The sequence below is a fragment of the Schistocerca serialis genome, chromosome 2, assembly GCF_023864345.2.
Source record: "Schistocerca serialis cubense isolate TAMUIC-IGC-003099 chromosome 2, iqSchSeri2.2, whole genome shotgun sequence".
Taxonomy (NCBI): domain Eukaryota; kingdom Metazoa; phylum Arthropoda; class Insecta; order Orthoptera; family Acrididae; genus Schistocerca; species Schistocerca serialis.
In genome coordinates, this window is record NC_064639.1 from 1060452303 (window position 1) to 1060474997 (window position 22695).

General features: G+C 38.9%; 1 protein-coding gene across 1 annotated transcript in view; it reads left to right on the forward strand.

The window, feature by feature from the left end:
- The window catches only part of LOC126456697 (uncharacterized), a 100899-nt gene that overhangs the window by 23542 nt on the left and 54662 nt on the right, over positions 1 to 22695 (forward strand). The window contains exon 2 of the mRNA XM_050092435.1: positions 21970 to 22119. Coding sequence (XP_049948392.1) covers positions 21970 to 22119 — 150 coding nt within the window. The remainder of the gene's footprint in view (positions 1 to 21969; positions 22120 to 22695) is intronic.

Consider the following 22695-nt stretch of genomic DNA (forward strand, 5'->3'; position numbering starts at 1 on the left):
GGACTCCAGATAGGACACTGTCTTTTTAGCCATCGACATCTTTTAAGTGGCGATTTTCCCCCCTTTGTCCCCACTGTTCTCAACTGTGGACGGTGAGACACCTTTTATTTCAGTGCCCCTATTTTACTCCGCTACACACCCGTTTACAGCTGTCGCCTGATATATCTTCCATTTTAGCAGATGACACAGGCTCAGCCAATCGCATCCTCGAGTTTATCAGTGTTGGTGAGATGACGTTGGTCCTTTGAAGCTCTTTTTGGAGAAAACAACCCCACCTTCTATAGTGGTTTTCTAAGCTTCCCTTCTGTTTTTTTAGTTTCCCCGCTTTTTGAGTTTTACTCCCATTGCCGCTGATTTCCATTTTTTTTTTTTTTTTTTTTTTTTTTTTTTTTTTTTTTTTTTTTAAAAAAACCCTTCCCTAAGCCACAGAACAGGCGCTGATGACTGTAGCAGTTTTGTGCCCTAAAACCATGACAAAACAAACAACAAAATGACACTTGTTCATGAATTGAAGGATCGCTTATTTTGTCAACCATAATAGAAAAATGTTCAGTCTTCTTGATTGAAGCTAATACCTTTTTCAACACATACTTTCCTAGTAGATCAATGATCTTGTTTTGAATATTGTGGGACGTCTTTAAACTCGGGTATGTTATTCTTTCGGAGTTCCAACAATTGAAAAAAATTTGAGTTTACGTCTTTGTGCCCTCTAATTGCTAGCCCTTGGCGGCACAGAAATTGCATGGTAGTAAACATTGTCTCAAGAGCTAAACAGCATTTCTTCATATCGCTATCTAACTTCATTCAATTGGGAGGCCACACTTCAGTTAGTGATAAAATTTAGTTTCCGAACACCTTCTTTATGTGTAAATGTATTGTCATGAAGACAGAATTTTTCCAAAGCCTTTTTCCAGTTGGAAAACCGTACGGAAGTAAATGCATCTTCTTCTTCTTCTTCTTCTTTTTTGAAGAAAATTGTAGTAGATTTTTATCATTTTCCTCTCTGCAAGTTTTGCAAAAAACTTTTTCAGTAGATGCTTCATTTTCTAGCCATGTATATTTGATCAACCAAGACTTGTGAAATGATCTTCCCTTGCGGATTGTCCAGGTTTCGGCTGTGAATGGTTCTCGGCTGAAGACGAAGAAGCAGTTGACAACAGTAATTGTTGGAGGTTGACTTGCAGTATCATCAACGTCCCAGTGCGCCTTTTTTTGGTAGCAAATTTATCCATTGCAAACTTAATTCACAATACACTAAGAGACTAAAGTAAACGAATAAAATATAGTCATATAAAATAGTCCACTGGACACTAAAGTCGGAACACTAAACTGTTCTGCAGCATTGCACTGAACGAAACTATCCATACTGAATGACTGCGATAGCTGGGTGGGCTTTATATAGCCGTGGCGTCGTAACATCTCGAAGTGTCAAGGCAACGCGAGGCAGAGGGTTCCAGGCGCTTCTGCTCCTGTCCTTTTGATGTTGCCGCGGCCGTAATGCTGGCCCACCGGTGCCAGACTTTACCCTAAGGCTCATGCATCGGGACAAATTCTAAGTGTGTCCGCAGCACCGTAACACTATCATGATTCACACCATTCGTTTTCAGTTAACCTGCTTACTACTGTAATAATTATTTGTTTCAACTCATTACTGAATGTATTTGAAAAGGTAACTGTTGTCAAATGAGGAAAACAAAAAATTCCAACATAATTTTGTGATTTTACAAAGCATAATATAATAATTTTCTTAAATTATGGGGGGGGGGCCCACTCCCCCCCCCCCACCCCCACTCCCCCCACCCCACCCCGCCCAAACAAATTTTTGAGGGGCTCGGGCTCCCTCAGGCCCCATGGAGTCAGCACATGTGACTACATTCCATTACCTTTGTTTTATTTTTGTTGATGTTTATCTTACAACCTATTTTTAAAAGACAATTTCCATTCCATTCAACTTCTCTTTCAAATCCTTTACTGTACCATTCCATTCAACTTCTCTTAAAGTCCTTTACCATCTCTGACAGAATTCAGACATCATCAGCAAATTTCAAAGTTTGTATTTCTTTCCCTGAACTTTAACTCTGCTCCCAGATGTCTCCTTGGTCTCCTTCACATCTACCTCAATGACAGATTGAATAACTTAGGGTGTTGACTACAACCCTGTCTCATTCCTTTCTCAACTATTGCTTCCATTTCATGGCTTTTGACTCTATTTACAATCTGTACAGAAACCAGACTTCAGTTACAAATGTTTCACTTCATGTATTTTATCACTGCCACTTTAAGGATTTCAAAGAGTTTAGTCCAGTCAGCATTGTCAAAAGCTTCCGCTGACTCCACAACTTCTACAAATGTAGGTTCACCTTTATTCAACCTATCCTCTAGGACAAGCTTTAGCGTCAGTATTGCCTCACATGTTCCTACATTTCTCCAGAAATCAAATTGATCTTCCCTGAAGTAGGCTTCTACTAATTTTTCCATTCTTTGGGAAATAATTAGTACCCAGTGTCTACCTTCTCTGGAATTGGAATAATTACATTTTTGTTGAAGTTTGTTGGTATTTCGCCTGTCTTACATATCTTGCACACAAGGTGGAGTAATTTTGTCATGGCTGCGTCTTCCAGGGATCTTAGGCATCTACTCCAGGGGCCTTGTTTCAACATGAAGTTTTCAATGCTCTGTCAAACTCTTCACATGATATCATATCTTCCGTCCCATCCGCACTCTCTTCCTCTTCTCTTGTTGTAGCATTTTCTTCAACTTTGTTTTCCTTATATAGATCCTCTGTGTATTCCTTCTACCTTTTAGTTTTACCTTCTTTGCTTGCTTCTGGCTTGCCATCTTAGCTATTGACACTCCTGCAGCTGCTTTTCTCTTCTCCAAAGATTCTTTAATTTTCCTGTAAATGGCATATCTCTTTTCCCTAGTCATGCATGTTTCTACAGTCTTGCATTTGTCCTGTAGCCATTCCTGCTTGGCCATTTTGTATTTTTTGTTGGACTCACTTTTTAGACATTTGTATTTCCACCAGTGTAAACAGTCGCACTCCATCAAGCGCCAACAGCCTTATGGAGCGTGGATGAGTGGGTGGAAATCCAAGGCACCCTAATACTCTTGAAACGAAAAATCACTTCTGAAAACGGAAGAACCTATTGGTTGTCAATGGCATAGGATGTGGAAAGCAAGGGCAGACCACTGCATTAAATACCCTTGTGGTATCCCTAGACCCACTGGACAAAACCCTTCATGGAATGAGGAGAAATATTCCAGAGTAATATTCCCATAATAAAAGCTCCTGGTGGGCACTATCCCAGAGAAAGTATGCTGAAAGATTAAAAAAGAAGAAGACTGAAATTTCTGGATTGAGGATGGGCACTTGGAATGTGAGAACATTGAATGAGAAATGTAAACTAGAAAATGTGAAGAATCAGATGAAGAGTTACATCATCATGTTTAGGAATTTTTGAAGAGTGATAGGAAGTAGAAGGAGAATATAATAAGGGCGGAGGTAGCAGAGGAGGAGGAGAAGGTGGCTTTTTGTTCAAGAAGAATCAGGATATGAACATCATCGAGATAATGCCGCTCAATGATAGGGTGACACCAATGAAAATATTGAGTGATCCTTTGGATACCTTATGTTTTTATGTGTACAGGCCTACATCGGAAGCGGATGAGGAAGAGGTGAATAAGATACATGAACAGATAGAACAGGTGTTTGAAGAACATGGAAAAGATCAAATAAGGACAGTGGTGATGGGAGAATGGACCTTCATGGTGGGGAGGTGTAGGCATGGAAATGTTGTAGATTATGAACTAAGACAATGGAATGAAATAGTAGATAAACTGGTAGGGTGTTGTGAGAGTCTTGGCTTTTGGATTGCCAACACCTGCTTCAGAATCACAAAGACTGTAGACATGGAAAAGACCTGGTCGTGTAGCCAGATAACAGATAAATTGTCAAAAGTATGATCATATGGGGTACCAAGTGAAATTTGCAGCTGGATTGAGGACTTCTTGGTAGGGAGGACACATCATGTTATCATGGATGGAGAGTCATCGTCAGGTGTAGAAGTAACTTCAGGTGTGTCCCAGGAAAGTGTGTTGGGACCATTGCTGTTCATGTTGTATATTAAAGACCTTGCAGACAATATTAATAGTAACCTCAGACTATTCACAAATGAAGCAGTTATCTATAATGAAGTATTGTCTGAAAAATATTAAGTCAGATCTTGATAAGATTTCAAGTGGTATGAAAGTTCACAGCTTGTTAAAATGCACAGAATTGTAAAATTAGCGCTTAACAAAAAAATAGAAAAGAAACATAGTATCCTGTGACTATAATATCAATGAATCACTGTTCGAGTTGGCCAACTCGTACAAATACTTGGGTGTAACACTTTGTAGGAATATGAAAGTGGAATGATCACATAGGCTCAATTGTGGGTAAAACAGGTGGTAGACTATGGTTTATTGGTAGAATACTGGGGACATGCAATCAGTCTACAAAGGAAATTGCTTACAAATCACTCATGCAGTTGGTTCTAGAATAATGCTCAAGTGTATGGAACCCGTACCAAATAGGACTAATGGGAGATATTGAATATATACAGAGGAAGCCAAAATGAATGGTCACAGGTTTGTTTAATCCATGGGAGAGTGTTACAGAGATACTGAAGGAACTGAACTGGAAGACTGTTGATGATAGACATAAACTATCCCAGGAAAATCTGTTAACAAAGTTTCAAGAACCAGCTTTAAATGATAAAGCGAGGAATATGCTACAGTCCCCTACATATCTCTCACATAGGGATTGTGAGGTTAAGACTAGAATAATTACTGCACACACACACACACACACACACACACACACACACACACACACATTCAATCGTTCTTCCTGTGTTCCACATATGAATGGAATGGGAAGGGACCCTAATAACTGGTACAATGGGATATATCCTCTGCCATGCACCTCATGGTGGTTTGCAGAGTATAGATGTAGATTAAATTTTAACCAAGCAAAGATTCAGAAATGGCATCAGGATGTCCAAAACTTTCCCTGGAACAGATACCAATACAGATCACAACTTTCTTATAGCAGACATAAGAACTAGGAGAGCATATTAAAAAGAAACAGCTTGCAAAGAAGTGGACTGTGACAAAACTGAGAAATGAAAATGCCAACCTCTTACAAATAGTATGGATGAAAACTTGGTAAGGGTGAGACAGTCTGGATGCATCAGAAGATTGGGCTATGATCAAAGATGCAGTGCTGGATACTTTAGAGAAAGAAGTTGGAAGAGTGGAAAAAAGGAGGAATAAAAAGGAATGGATCACACAGAATGTGTTAGATAAAATGATGAGTGGAGAAAACGGAAAATTACTCTTTAGAAGAAGGAAAATGACAATATAGAAAACTGAACAATGATTTCAGGTGGTCTACTGACAAAGTAAGACAAGACTCGATGAAAAAGCAGTGTGAGGAAATAGAACAAGGCAAGGAAAAACAGATGAAATATACAGAGTTGCAAAGTTTATAATAATGAAGGAACTGCAGCAAGTAAGGAATGCCAAACAAGCAGGAAAGGTTACAATGAATACCGAAGAAAACAAACATGTCTGGAAGGTCTACATAGAAGACCTCTATAATCCAGTGGCTGATCATGAAAGCTTAGCCTGAGAGGATGAACAAAAATACATGATAAAACTCTCTGGTGACCAATAATAGAAAAATGGGAGACGGAGAAAATGATCCAGGATCCTATGGAAACAAAAGCAATTGGCTGTGATCCAATACTGTCTGAAGCACTGAAGACCTTAGGAAATGATGCCATAAGTAGAATTACAAATCTGATCCATGGAATATATGATAAATGTATTTGGCCTGAAGATCTCCTTAAGACCATAATGGTTCCCTTACCAAGGAAATGCATTGCCTTCTGTGTAAACATAATTAGACAGCTATGTTACCAAGGCTGTGACCACAATTGTGCTGAAAAGAATAAACTGCGCCGACGTGGACTCTTCGAGTATTTGCTGCAATAAATAATTATAAGAAGTGTTGTTATTAAGCTGTTTTTAAACTTTTAGAGCTGTTATAAATATAATCTAAGTGTTTTTAAATTAGTGGAAGTGTTAGTGAAGTACAAAATAAGATTAAACGGGGTAAGAAGCGCATTTTCCTTCTCGCACATATAGCACGGATTTTAGGCTTAATTTCACATGCACGTATCATAAGTAAACAGTGACTTAAACTTATATGTAATCATCAGTTTTTTATTCAGTACTCTTTCAATCTATTTATATCTGCCTGAATAGTTTCTAGGGTCCTTTGTTTACGTTTTAGTCAGTACTTAAATCAGTTTATACGATTTCTGTTTCTACCATGAGTGAGAAGTGTGTGACATGCCATAGGATCGTTAGTTCCGGGATGTGGTGTGATGGGTGCTATAGTTTCTTTCATTGGGGCGAATGTAGTGGCGTGGGAAATGAGGACATAAATGAGGCGCACCAGTGGTATTGTAGGGTCTGCAGTAGAAATAGGAAAATACTGGAACAGGAAGGGAAAATTGCAGCTCTTCAAGCTGACTTAGACAAGGCAAGGGAGGATCTGGACAGGTTAAAGAGGGAGAAGGGTGAACAGAGGTGGGAAGTGGCAACAGGTAATAGGGAAACAGGCAAAGGAGAGCATCAGACAGCTTTATCATAAATCTTGAAAATAGATTTGACCTGTTGCCTCAGTCAGAATCAGATGAGCCTCATGTAGCTGAAGCTGTAGAAGGGGCACAACAAGCTTTCAAGGACTTGAAAAAGGTAGGGAAATTCGTAAAGAGAAAGAAAGTTCTGTTGTTAGGGAGCTCCCATGGTAGAAGTGTTGGCCAACTACTGCAGCAAAATCTAGGTCCAGAGTACCAGGTCACAAACTTTTTCAAGCCTAGTGCAGATCTGGGTCAGGTAACAGAGGATGTAGGTTCTTCATGCAAGGATTTCACAAAGGAAGATGCCATGGTTATAGTGGGTGGTCTGGGAAATAGCATTGACAGAGACTCTGAATATTCCATAGAGAGTGACCTGGTGAAGATAGCATCAGCAATGAAGCATACGAGTGTGGAATTTGTGTCTGTGTTGAGACGCCATGTTCAGCCTCATTTGAACTCTACCGTCGGGAGGGTGAACTTGGAGTTGGAGTGGCTGCTTAGGACGGATATAGGGTCCCATATTGGTTTGATTCCTGTGGATGCTATTGATAGGTGGGAGTACACGAGGCATGGCCTTCACCTCAATAGGAAAGGGAAGGGAAAACTGTCTGGGTTGATGGCAGAAAACTTGTGGGAACTCTGTCACAAGTGGTAAAATACCAGTGGTCACAGGTGTCAGAGGAATGCCTCTTTTAGGATAGGGAAGAGGGAAAGAAAACAAGTTTTAAGAGAGATTGGCAGACACATTCAGTTTGAGAAGACAGATGAACAGGAGTCAGATTTTAGCATACAGCCTCCATTTAAACAATGTTTAACAGAAAGTAATCAGAAACTGTCAGTTCATCTTCGCCAAAGCAGTTATAATCCCATTAGTATGCAATATCAGTTATCTTTATTACACCAGAACATTCCGGGACTCAGAAATAAAGTTGATGAACCACTCATTTGTATTGAAATGAATTCATCTAACCAAATTTACATAATCTGCCTCTCTGAACATCAAGTGACCCCTGGTATAGATATGTTAGACATTTCAGGATTTAAGCTAGCTTCCTACTTCTGCAGAGTAGGTATGGATGGAGGAGGAGTTGCCACATTTATTAAAAACTGCCATAAATTCAAGAACATTGACATTAATAAATTCTGTTTAGAGCAGCATCTAGAAGTATGTGCAACAGAAGTAGAGTTCCATAACAGATCCTATATAATAGTAACTGTTTACCAAGCACCTGCAGGAAATTATAATCTATTCATAAATCATGTAGAAGCTCTTTTTGGTTACTTAACAGGAAGAAACAAAGAAATTTTGATTGCTGGTGACTTTAATACAGATTTTCTAATGCAATCTTTCAGTCTCAGTCAAACTGTAAACTTTCCAACTAGGATCACTAAATCCTCAAGGACAGCCATTGATAACATTTTTATAGACAAATCAAAGGAACAAAATCCAATCATAAAACCTGTAATAAATGGGCTATCAGTTCATGACATGTAGCTCCTTGTTTTAGATGTAAATTCTAAGCAGATTATCAAGACTGCTAAATCTGAGTACAGGAGAGTAGTCAATCAACCAAAAATTGAGTATTTTACAAAACTGCTCCAAGATATGAACTGGAAAGATGTTTATAGTGCTCATGACATGAATGAAAAAAATAACACATTCATGAACAATGTGAGTACCATGTTTGAAAACTGTTTTCCTCTAAAAGTTACTCAAATTAAACAGAAGTCTATGATAAAACCATGGATTACACAAGGAATAAAGATTTCCTGTAATATAAAAAGGAAAATGTATCTGTCGACCAAGAGTAGCTCCAATGCTGGTGATTTAGCTAAATACAAGGAATACTGTAAAATGTAAAAAAAAAGTAATTCAAACATCTAAACAAATGCACTATGAGAAGAAGATAGCAATGTCAGGGAACAAAATAAAAGCAATATGGGATATAGTGAAAGAGGAGACTGGTAGAACCAGAAAGGAAAAGGAGCAAATAGCATTAAGGGTAGATGACACATTAGTAACTGATGGGTATAGTGTGGCAAATCTATTTAACAAGTTACTGGTAGAATGGGATTGTCAGGATCAGTAAATAATGCCCTTGAATATCTGAAACTAGCATTCACAAATAGCTTCAAGTACATGAGTATATCACTCACTTCACCAAAAGAAATAACTTCCATAATAAAATCTTTAAAAACAAAGCATTCTAGTGGTTATGATGAAATATCAAGAAAGTTAATTAAGGCATGTTCTTGTGAGTTTAGTACAATTCTAAGGTACTTGTGTAACCAATCAGTTATAACTGGGACATTTCCTGACTGGCTAAAATATGCAGATGTTAAGCCTCTATTCAAGAAAGAGGATAAAGAGATACCATCAAACTACAGACCGATTTCACTTTTGCCGGCATTCTCAAAATTTTTAGAAAAAGTAATGTACAGGCAGCTTCTCAACCATCTGACCGCAAATAACATATTATCAAGAACACTGTTTGGATTTATGAAGGGTTCTGATATCGAGAAGGCTATTTACACCTACAGTGAAAATGTACTTAATTCATTAAATAACGAATTAGAAGCAGCAGGTATTTTCCGTGATTTGTCAAAGGCATTTGATTGTGTGGACCACAACATCATTTTAAATAAATTAGAATTCTGTGGTGTCATGGGCTGCAAAATGGTTCAAGTCATACCTCGCTAACAGGAAACAAAGGGGTCAGTGCAAGGGACTAGTGAATTAAGTCATCAGAATGGGAAGAAATTACATGTGGTGTCCCACAAGGATCTCTCTTAGGGCCATTGCTTTTTCTTGTGTACATTAATGATCTCTCATCAGTTACACTGCCAGAAGCAGAGTTCGTTTTGTTTGCAGATGACACAAGTATTACAATAAATAGTATGTCAAGTGTAGTTCTAGAAAGATCTGCTAATGATATTTTCATGGATATTAGTAAGTGGTTTATAGCCAACTCACGGACATTAAACGTCGAAAAGACTCACTATATGCAATTTAGAGCCTGTAAGAGATTTCCACCCAGCATATGCATAAAGTATGAAGAAGAGCAGATAGAAAAGGTTGACAGTCTTAAATTCCTGGGATTACAACTTGATAATAAATTCAGTTGGGAGGAGCACACCACAGAACTGCAGAAACACCTTAACAAATCTGTATTTGCAATTCGAGTGTTAGCTGACATAGATGACATAAAAATGAAAAAGCTTGCATACTTTACCTACTTTCATTCCATAATGTCATATGCTATAATATTTTGGGGTAATTCTTCAAGCCAAACAAAAGTTTTCAGAGTCCAAAAGCGTGTAATACGTATTATTTGTGGAGTAAATTCACGGACGTCCTCTAGAAACTTCTTCAAAGAACTGGGTATACTAACTACTGCCTCTCAGTATATTTACTCCTTAATGAAATCCGTCCTAAATAATATATCTCTTTTTCCAACAAACAGTTCAGTTCATACATACAATACCAGGAACAAAAATGATCTGCACAAGGACTTAAAAGCACTTACTTAAATTCATAAAAGGGTCCACTACTCAGGAACACTCATCTTCAATAATTTGCCAGCAAACATAAAAAATTTAGTTACAAATAAAGATCAGTTTAAAAGGAGCCCGAAAGACTTACTAGTGGCCAACTCCTTTTACTCCATTGACGAACGAGGATCTCCTCAGCATGGATCTATGGAACGAAAAACTAATCTAATCTAATCTAAAAGGAAAATAAAGGGGAATATAGGAGAAGATGAGTTCAGATTTAGAAAAGGAATAGGGCCAGAGATTCAATTAGGTGCCTGAGGATGATGGCAGAAAGATTTTTGGAAGTTGATAGAGGAATGTATGTATGTACATCTGTTTTGTCAACTGGGAAAAGACATTTGACATAATTGATTTGTGTGTGCTGTTGAAGATTTTGAAAGATACTGGTATAGATTGTAAGGATAGGAAGTTAATAAAGTAGAAAGTGGTACTTGGGGTAGGAGATGATGTTGGATGTGAGACAGGGTTGCTGTACATCGCCAGCACTTTAAGTAATCACTAAGGTCTTGGTAAAGTCAAAAGAACTTGCAGTTGGAGGAGAAATAATAAAACTATTAAGTACATTGATGATATCAATGTGCTAGCAGAAACAGAGGGAGGGCTCAAGGTAATAATGGAGAATGTTGCAAGTGTGATTAAAGAGATTGGAAAGAAACTGAACATTGGCAAGACCAAGGTGGTGAGAATCAGAAAAGGTGATGATACACTTAATATGTCACTGGATGGAATGGTATTAGAACAGATTCAGTCATTGCAGTACTTGGGGAGCTTGATAAAGTCCAGTGGAAGTTGTACAGAGGAAGTGAGATGTGGCATTTCCATGCGACAGGGAGCTTTTTAGAGTGCGAAAGGTTTGCTGACAGCCAGAAGCCATCCCGATTACGCTAAGGAATAGGTTCACCAAATATTTTGTGTGGTGTCCTGTGGTTCTGAAATGTGGACAGTCAGACAAATAACAAAGATATTTAGGAAGTTTTGAAATACGGTTGTGGAGAAAGTGAAATGGTAAACAGAATGAGAAATGAGATTATGCTGATCAGGGTAGGAGAGGGGAGGAACTTCTTGAAGACAATACAGAAGAGGAAAACATCTTGGATGGGACACACATCATGGAGGTAGTGTCTACTAAAGGGGATTGTGAAGGGAAAAATAGAAGCAAAAACGTGGAGAAGAAGAAGAGGAAGAAGAAAATTTGGAATGCTAACAGATGTTAAGAGCAAGCAAATGAAAGAGGATGCTTAGGGCAGAGAGATACGGATGATGCGCAGCTGATACCTGCCTGAGGACAGACCTACAGGAAGAAGAAGAAGAAGAAGAAGAACTCTTTCATCAGCTTCATTTGCTGCGTTTTTGTGTTTTCTCTTTTTGTCAGTTAAATTCAATGTCTCCCGTGTAAACCACAGATATCTACTAGGCCTTTATCTTTCCCTTTATCTGTGTGATCCTTTGCTTCCTTCATTATTTCATCTCTCAAAGTTAGTCATAACTCTTCTGTTATGTTCCTTTCCCTCAGTCCAACATTGCCGAATGCTCCCACCGAAACTCTCAGTGACCTCTGGTTCTTACAATTTATTCAGGTCCCATCTCCTTGATTTCTTACCTTTTCGCAATTTCTCTAGCTTTAATTTGCAGTCAGTAACCAGTCAATTATTTACAGCCATATCTGCCCCTGGAAATGTCTTGCAATGTAAATCTGGTTTTAAAATCTGTTTTACCATTACGTGATCAGTCTGAAACCTTTCAGTGTTGCTAAGTCTCCTTCATGTATGGCACCTCCTTTCATGATCCTTAGCCCAAGTGTTAGCAATGATGAAATTACACTCTGCACAAAATTCTACAAAGAGACACAAACTTTCATATGTTTCCGCCTGTCCATGTTCTGTTATCTTTCCTACTCTTCATTTTCCTACTGCCGAAATCCAGTCACCAATCACAGTGGCTAATTTCCTTTATCTCATTGTACATTCTTTCAATCTCTTCATCGTCTGCAGAGCTAGTTGGCACATAAACTTGTACTGCTGTGGTGGTTTTTGGCTTTGTGTTTACCTTGGCTACAGTAATGTGTTCATTGTACTGTTCGTAGTATTGTACATGAATTCCGGTTTTCTTATACATCTTTCTTGCAGTACCCTATTTGATTTTGTGGTTTGTAACCCTGCAATGACTAAGTCATGTTCTTCCCACCACCACATTTCACTAATTCCCACTATATCTAATGTCGACTTATCCATTTCCCTTTTTAATTTTCTAACTCTCCAGCCGGTATTAAATTCAACATAGTGAAGTTTGACAATTTACAAAATTTCTTTACATATCCTGAATATGATTGAAGAAGAAATTTGAAAAATTATGTGTGAATTCAGATATTTTTCTTTCAGGCAAACAAGGAAGCAAATTTTTTAAGTAATTTGATTTGTTTGAACTTTTAGAATTAACTGCAAATAGAGATTTGAGTCACTGAATTGTTAAAGAATTAGAACCATTAAAATACTTATCTTGTGAAACAAAATGTACCTTCATGCTATTGTTACTTAATCTGCTTATTAAATTGTGTGTTTTTGTGACAGTGTTTCAAGACAGGAGTTTTCCTCAACTGAAGGATTTATAAATACAGTTTAAAACAATACTTGTTAACAAAGGGAGGTTTATAGGTATTTGGCTCCAGAGAAAAAACTTTGTAAAAACTTGTAATTGTGCATGATGGTTGAGGTTAAAAGTTTGTTGATACATGCAAACATTTTACAATGATATTTTCATTCTATTTTGTTATTTTATTGTATGTTGTGTAGTCCAAATCACTCATAAGTAGTATTAAATTTGTGACTAATTTTTTTATATAATTTTCAGGTTATGTGTAAAAACCTAGTCCTTGTTAATAAAAAGTTCTTGGGTTTCTAGCCATGAGGCAAATCTAAAATACCACATTTTTGCAAGTGGCATACCCGTCATCTTCTGGTGAAGTAATGAGATACTGTAGATTTTCCAGTGTGTGTACTAGTGGTGTGCCCCTCCACCTGGCTGTGACCAGCTGGGTGTTCCGCAGAGAGGGGGTGGGACTGCAGTGGTGGGGATGGTTGGTGGCGTGGAGGACGCACTCGAGTCTCTTCCTGGGCATTCCAGGTGTGTGCTTGACATGCTGGGTGCGCTGTCATCAGATTCTGCTATCACAGGATTCCACAACAAACTAAGTTGGTAACTTTCTATCCCTATTCTTGTAAATCCTAATTTTTATGGATTCCTCTATAATGCTGGCCAAATAGCCAGTTGCTTGGCACGTTGGCTTGGTGTTCTGAAAATGAAAGTTTTGATTGTCTATGCTCTCTCACTTTGTGTCTCAGTCATACACATTTGAGTTGTTCGTTAGGGCATCTGAAGATACAGTGATGCATTTGGTCAATATATTAGTCTGCATTCAGTAGGAATACTGTATCTCCCCATACATTTCACAGAGCCAAAAAAACTCTTTCATCTTAGGCGGCGGTTCAAAGATGGTTCTGATGGTGTATTTTCCAAGCAACCCTGCAACTTTTGACTGAGATTGGTCCAGAGTAACAAAGGAGAGTGAGTCTCTTGCCTCCTTTCTCCTCTCTCCGTCTTCCTGCCTCTTTCCTTGAATGCCCTTCTAGTCAGTGCTCCACTGTAGCAATTTTTATGGAAAACTTCGGCTGCGAGGCTTACCTTGTCACACACAATGTTTGCACAATCTACCTGGGTGATTAAAACTGTCTGCCACTGTGCTAGATAGTAGCAGTTTGTTGCAAGCAGGCACAGGTTTGTGTGGGTCTTCTTCCTGTACACAATGGTTGCTGTCGCAACAGAAGATACAATAAAAGCTATGAGTTTCATCATGCTGTTTTTAATTGTGTACATTCCTTTGAGATGTATATCTTCCTGATTGGACATGACATTCTCCAGCAGGACAATAATTTTGGTCAAAAATTTCTCAGATTTCAGTTGAACTAACATAGACTCATTAACTGACCTTCTTGTAATCATTAAAAATTGCAGTACCTGTATATGAATACTCATTTCCATCTGTCTTACTTGACAATTGAATCTATGAAATGGTAAAATGCCTCTTTATTGCACACTTAATGTTGACTTGCATACTTTACTGTGAGCTGGGTATCAGAATTTTCTAAGTGGTCAGTGAAAAGAAGAATAGTTTCTTCTGAATAATTTCTCCAACCCGTTTGGTATGTGCTGCCACTGAGAGTATTGTACCCTATGTGTTGTGTTTCTGTAGAATCAACTTCTTTTCCACTGACAGTTCTGATTAAGTCTTCATGTAGATTTTTCATTCATTAGTGGTAAATAATGTCTATCCTAAGAACCATTTCACACTGAATTACTGTTCATTATAAGGGTTGTGGGTGATGATTATCATCACAGTTGTTTAATGCTTCTCAGTTTACAGAATCATTTTAAAGATAAAAAAAATTAACACAAATACTTCAGGGATAAGGGAGTCCACTCATTGAAAAAGAAAAGTCGTAGTTACTGACAAGGAGACACGAAAGAAAGAAAACTTGCCAGCTTTACGCACACACGCAAGCACGCATGCACACACCTGCTGTTACATAGTGCTGGCTGGACACATATTCTCCTTATGTGGGCTGAATGTGTGCCATACCTGCTATGTGAGCCTCACCCCCACTATTTCCTTCTTAGCTTTTGATCCCTAAAGTAATTTTGAAAAGACTATAAGTAATGCAATGAAGTGATTAAGATTAAGATAACTGGTCTGCTGTCACTATTTTCTCAGTCTGAAATTGACAGTAATAAGAGCTTTGGCACTGAATTGCTCATTCTTTGAATGTGTAAATGAGAAATTGCAGATATCTTGTATCTGAAGACAATGGTCAGCAGTACTAGATATTAAACAACTATCTCAGAATCTAAATTTGTTCATGAAGCAACATATTTAGTGAATGGGTAGGTTACTGGAATGATGTTTGTCATTTAGGGATGAAACTTTAATGTGACACAACTGTGTAAAACTAGTTTTGGAAAAGTGTGAGATTCATTGAAAGAATCCCCAGGATGACTACACTTATCCACTCGTCACAAGTTTGAAATCTCTACCTTTATTCAGCAAGTCACCTTACTGTATATGGTGGAGAGTACCTGTGTCAGTAATAAATCCCTTTCCTGTTCCAGTTGTCCACCCATGAAGGGTATAGCTTATTAAACCATTGTTGACTGATTCTCGAGCATTGGTCCTCAATCTGGTCTGTTATCCGGTAGTATTGGCAGATAAAATACAGCCAATAAAGAGTTACAATAGAGGCATGTTCACTGCTAAAATTCCAAGAAAGTTTATTTTTAGGGCAGTCAAACAGTGTATTGCTTCCTCTTACATATGCGGACACTGGTACACAAAGTACTCTCCACCACTCACAGGTGTAAGGTATCTTGCTGAACATAGGTACAGATTTAGAATTTTACTTACGAGGTGTGGGCAAGTGTAGTTCTCCTGACATATATAAACACTAGAATGGCTTCAAGGCAGACCACCACTGTGGGCTTTACTGATGAACTGCATCATGTTGTTGTTGTTGTTGTTGTTGTTTTGGTCTTCAGTCCTGAGACTGGTTTGATGCAGCTCTCCATGCTACTCTATCCTGTGCAAGCTTCATCATCTCCCAGTACCTACTGCAACCTACATCCTTCTGAATCTGCGTAGTGTATTCATCTCTTGGTCTCCCTCTATGATTTTTACCCTCCACACTGCCCTCCAATACTAAACTGGTGATCCCTCGATGACTCAGAACATGTCCTACCAACCGATCCCTTCTTCTAGTCAAGTTGTGCCACAAATTTCTCTTCTCCCCAATCCTATTCAATACTTCCTCATTAGTTATGTAATCTACCCATCTAATCTTCAGCATTCTTCTGTAGCACCACATTTCGAAAGCTTCTATTCTCTTCTTGTCTAAACTAGTTATCGTCCATGTTTCACTTCCATACATGGCTACACTCCATACAAATACTTTCAGAAACAACTTCCTGACACTTAAATCTATACTCGATGTTAACAAATTTCTCTTCTTCAGAAATGCTTTCCTTGCCATTGCCAATCTACATTTGATATCATCTCTACTTCGACCATCATCAGTTATTTTGCTCCCCAAATAGCAAAACTCCTTTACTAATTTAAGTGTCTCATTTCCTAATCTAATTCCCTCAGCATCACCCGACTTAATTCGACTACATTCCATTATCCTTGTTTTGCTTTTGTTGATGTTCATCTTATATCCTCCTTTCAAGACACTATCCATTCCGTTCAACTGCTCTTCCAAGTCCTTTGTTGTCTCTGACAGAATTACAATGTCATCGGCGAACCTCAAAGTTTTTATTTCTCCTCCATGGACTTGAATTCCTACTCCGAATTTTTCTTTTGTTTCCTTTACTGCTTGCTCAAAATACAGACTGAATAATACTGGGGATAGGCTACAACCCTGTCTCACTCCCTTCCCAACCACTGCTTCCCTTTCATGCCCCTCGACTCTTAAAACTGCCATCTGGTTTCGGTACAAATTGTAAATAGCTTTTCGCTCCCTGTATTTTACCCCTGCCACCTTCAGAATTTGAAAGAGAGTATTCCAGTCAACATTGTCAAAAGCTTTCTCTACATCTACAAATGCTAGAAACGTAGGTTTGCCTTTCCTTAATCTAGCTTCTAAAGTAAGTCGTAGGGTCAGTATTGCCTCACGTGTTCCAACATTTCTACAGAATCCAAACTGATCTTCCCCGAGGTCGGCTTCTACTAGTTTTTCCATTCGTCTGTAAAGAATTCGTGTTAGTATTTTGCAGCCGTGACTTATTAAACTGATAGATCGGTAATTTTCACATCTGTCAACACCTGCTTTCTTTGGGATTGGAATTATTATATTCTTCTTGAAGTCTGAGGGTATTTCGCCTGTCTCATACATCTTGCTCACCAGATGGTATAGTCTTGTCAGGACTGGCTCTCCCAAGGCTGTCAGTAGTTCTAATAGAATGTTGTCTACTCCCGGAGCTTTGTTTCAACTCGGGTCTTTCAGTGCTCTGTCAAACTCTTCACGCAGTATCATATCTCCCATTTCGTCTTCATCTACATCCTCTTCCATTTCCATAATATTGTCCTCAAGAACATCGCCCTTGTATAGACCCTCTATATACTCCTTCCAATTTTGTGCTTTCCCTTCTTTGCGTAGAACTGGGTTTCCATCTGAGCTCTTGATATTCATACAAATGGCTCTCTTTTCTCCAAAAGGTCTCATTAATTTTCCTGTAGGCAGTATCTATCTTACCTCTAGTGAGATAAGCCTCTACATCCTTACATTTGTCCTCTAGCCATGCCTGCTTAGCCGTTTTGCACTTCCTGTCGATCCCATTTTTGAGACGTTTGTATTCCTTTTTGCCTGCTTCATTTACTGCATTTTTATATTTCCTCCTTTAATCAATTAAATTCAATATTTCTTCTGTTACCCAAGGATTTCTACTAGCCCTCGTCTTTTTACCTACTTGATCCTATGCTGCCTTCACCACTTCATCCCTCAAAGCTACCCATTCTTCTTCTACTGTATTTCTTACCCCCATTCTTGTCAATTGTACCCTTATGCTCTCCCTGAAACTCTGTACAACCTCTGGTTCTTTCAGTTTATCCATGTCCCATCTCCTTAAATTCCCACCTTTTTGCAGTTTCTTCAGTTTTAATCTACAGTTCATAACCAATAGATTGTGGTCAGAGTCCACATCTGCCCCTGGAAATGTCCTACAATTTAAAACCCGGTTCCTAAATCTGTCATACCATTATATAATCTATCTGAAACCTGTCAGTATCTCTAGGCTTCTCCCATGTATACAATCTTCTTTTATGATTCTTGAACCAAGTGTTAGCTATAATTAGGTTGTGCTCTGTGCAAAATCTACCAGGCAGCTTCCTCTTTCATTTCTTACCCCCAATCCATATTCACCTACTATGTTTCCTTCTCTCCCTTTTCCTACTGACGAATTCCAGTCACCCATCACTATTAAATTTTCATCTCCCTTATTTCATCATACATTTCTTCAGTTTCTTCGTCATCTGCAGAGTTAGTTGGCATATAAACTTGTACTACTGTGTGAGGCGTGGGCTTCTTATCTATCTTGGCCACAATAATGCGTTCACTATGCTGTTTGTAGTAGCTTACCTGCATTCCGATTTTCCTATTCATTATTAAATCTACTGCTGCATTACACCTATTTGATTTTGTGTTTATAACCCTGTAGTCACCTGACCAGAAGTCTTGTTCCTCCTGCCACCGAAAATCACTAATTCCCACTATATCTAACTTTAACCTATCCATTTCCATTTTTAAATTTCCTAACATACCTGCCCGATTAAGTGATCTGACATTCCACGCTCCGATCCGTAGAACGCCAGTTTTCTTTCTCCTGATAATGACATCCTCCTGAATAGTCCCTGCCCGGAGATCCGAATGGGGGACTATTTTACCTCCGGAATGTTTTACCCAAGAGGACGCCATCATCATTTAACCGTACAGTAAAGCTGCATGCCCTCGGGAAAAATTACGGCTGTAGTTTCCCCTTGCTTTCAGCCGTTCACAGTACCAGCACAGCAAGGTCATTTTGGTTAGTGTTACAAGGCCAGATCAGTCAATCATCCAGACTGTTGCCCCTGCAACTACTGAAAAGGCTGCTGCCCCTCTTCAGAAACCACACATTTGTCTGGCCTCTCAACAGATAACCCTCCGTTGTGGTTGCACCTACGGTACGGCTATCTGTAGCGTTTAGACACGCAAGCCTCCCAACCAATGGCAAGGTCCATGGTTCATTGGGGTAGAAACTGCATCATGGTAATAGCTAATACCCTGCTGTAGGTGGTGATCAGTATTGTCTGTAATAAGCAGCCGCTCTTGTAGCAAACTGAAATGGGGTTCATCAAGGTAAATCTGTTGCAAATCATCTCACAATCTCATCTGAATCTGAGCCTGAAGAGGCTTGAAAACTATTTCATGGAAATAAAAAGATATTTCAGAAGTGCCCAGTTCCAGTTATCAATAGTTATATGTAAGTTAATATACAGTTTTGGTGTTTTACAATGTCAATAATATGCACTGATCAGTTAGAACATAATGACAACCTACCTAATAGCTAGTATGCCCACCTTCGGCACAGATAACAGTAGCAACACGTTGTGGCATGGAAGCAATGAGGTCTTGGTAGGTCGCTGGAGGGAGTTAACATCACATCTGCACAAACAATTCACCTAATTCCCATAACTTCTGGGGAGAGGGATGATGAGCTCTGATGCCATGTTATATCACATCCCAGATGTGTTCAGTCGAGTTAAGCTCTAGTGAGTTGGGGGGTGGGGGGGAGGGGTGGTCCAGTACATCAGTCAGAACTCACCATTGTGTTTCTTGAACCACTCCATCACACTCCCGGCCTGACGCATTATCTTGGTGAAAAATGCCACTCCCTTTGGAAACATGATCATCATGAGGGGGTGTATGTGGATTCCAACCAGTGTATGATACTCCCTGGCCATCATGGTGCCTTGCACAAGTGTGACTGGACTGATGGATGCACACTTGAATATTCTCCAGAGCATTATGGAGTGGCTGCAAGCTTGTCTCTGTCCCACAGTGCAGGTGTCTAGGAGCTGTTCCCCTGGAAGAAAACGGGTTTGCACCCTCCCATCAGCACGACGAATAAAGTATCGACATTCATCAGACCATGCAAGGCTCTGCCAGTGCACCAATGTCCAGTGCCGATGGTCATGTGCCCATTTCAGTCATAGATGCTGATGTCATAGTGTTAACATTGGCACACACATTTGTGGTTGGCTGTGGAGGCCCATCATTAGGGGTGTTTAGTGCACTGCATGTTCAGAGAAACATTTACTTTACCCAGCATTGAAGTCTGATGTTAGTTATGCCACAGTTCGCTTCCTGTCCTGTACCAAGTCTCTGGGCCATCACAATCTGCCCTCAGTCAAAGTCAGATTGTAACATCTGCTCCATTCTGCACATGGCCAGCATGCTCACTGATACATCATGCATGTGTATTAATAGCAGCCATTCCTTGCCCGGTGATGCTGCTTTTACCTGAACAGGTTTGTATTGATGGTAGGTCAATGGTCATATGTTCTGGCTGGTCAGTGTTTAAGCTTAATTTAGCATCTGTAATTTCAAGGATTTTGAGAATTTATATTGCTTAGAGATTTTGTACTCAGCTACACTTGCACTGTTGTTCTTACAGTATCTATTCCTTTTGTACTGTTGTTTAGTTCTCAACATGTCTAGCAGACACCAATAGGAAAAGTTTGCATTATGACATTAATTTTCAGAATCCTTCAGAAATGTCTTCAGTGAAATGCTGTACACATTGAAAACAGTCATTATATGAAAATTTAAATATTTTCTGCTTACTTGTAGTTACCCACCATGTAGTCTGTTCAGTAAAGAAATGTTAAACCACATAGAATAAAACCTGGATTTACCGGATTATGCTTCTTCGCTTTCAGTCCAGTGCTTGCTAAATAGTGAAGACTTTCAACTGCCATACTGTACAGTTGTTGTTGTTGTTGTTGTAGATGACCCACAGGGCTACCTTGAACCCAGATGAATCCATAAGAGCACTCCTCTGTGCTTGTAATCATACTTCTTCATTGCAATAGTTGTATGTTTCCGGCTCCAGGCACTCCACAGCCCTCTTGTTCTTATCTGTGGACACCAAAACATTTTGATTGCTTGCCGTGAATACTGTAGTTTCATCATGCTCAATGATTATTTTGAAATAGTAAATTTAACTCATACTATTGTAAAACACCTTTGTCTTTGAGGCAATGGAGTATGAAAAAGAAGAAATGTTTCTCACATCACAACAGTTGTGTATTATCAGTGCAAAAGTATGCTATGTGCCCAAATTTGCTAATAGTTCATGGACATGAGAGCTGTGGGCTTCTTCATAATGTTTTGTATCATAAAAATGGTGGGCATAATTATTTCGGTGTTCTGTACACTGAAATTTCTTATTGCACAGCACCATATGAATGTGTAATTAAAGTGAGTGAACTCATCTTCTTGACCTACAGTAGTTTCTTTAAAATAGAGAGCAAATTTCTTATAAGAGTGCTCAGTATTCTGCTTCTGCCAAGTAATATACAATGAGCAACTTATTACAAAGGTGATCGTCTGAGAGATAAGTGAAAGAAATTTTCATCACCAACATGTGGCCAACAAGGGGAGGAGAGGAGATGTCTGACTGTTCCTAATTACTAGACTTTAAACTATCATAAGGGTTAAATTACAAATCTCTCATTCGTGATTTGTAGAGTAGTGAGATATTAAACTATTTGTGGTGATAAATCCATTAGATGAAAATGTTAATTTTGATGGCCCCCTTGGCAGTATTTAAGTGGGTTAGGCTATAAGCCAGCAACAGGTGTCACCCACCCCATTTCCCTCTGTCACCAACAACATAATATGACACTAAACTCGACAAGCAGTCATCAGAGTCAACTACAATGGACGAATACAATAATACAAAACACAGTTCACAAAAGCAAAGTTTCTATACTGTGCTAAGAAAGAAAACCTTCCCCATTAGTCTGCTGAACAATCCACATGGCTTTACTTTCTAGTGCAGTTTATGTATTGATGTGTTTGGATGATTATTTCAATCAAGTTTTGTTAATTTCGGTGTTTTCTTAACTTCCATTCACCAGAACAATGTCAAGAAACAGCCTTGGGGCAAATGGGAGTTCAGTCCTCAACTGAGAGATGCCTTAGAAAAATTTGAGAAGACTTGCTTGGAGACGGAACCCCTTCCAGAGGAATATGCCTCAAAAATACCACTAGTATACTCTAAAGAGAAGGTATGTTTAATGTAGATGGTTTTAACTAAACAATCATGGATAATTTAGTTAAAACAGATCTGTCTCAAAATATTCATGTTTAACTTACTTCTAATTGGAGTAGTCATAAAGTAATAATTGAAAATTTGTGTGCTCGTGGTGGGACTCTGTTGTACCATTGCAATAATGTCATCCCTTTCCCCAACATTGTGATGTTATGTGTACACTGGGTAGCGTTCAGGATTCACATAGTTTGTAAAACACTGGGAAATACCTTTGAACAGGGGGTTTATCAATCAGGGGAAGGTCCCTGGTATTCTGTCACAGATGCAGAGGCACTGCCATTACAGTACCGTGCATGAACACATGTCTTAATATTCTGCATAGGTATGTGTGTCTGGCATGTTGGCATTCACAGATACAATGGACTTATCAAATATACAACACTCAAGTATACACACAGTCCTCATGACTGGTCACTAATCAAATTGCACACTGTTGCTTCAGTGTGACATCACAGTGCTGCCATCTGTTGGAGAACTCTCACACCTCTTATAAGATGGATCACTCATCTGTCTTTCCATTATTCTGTCCACC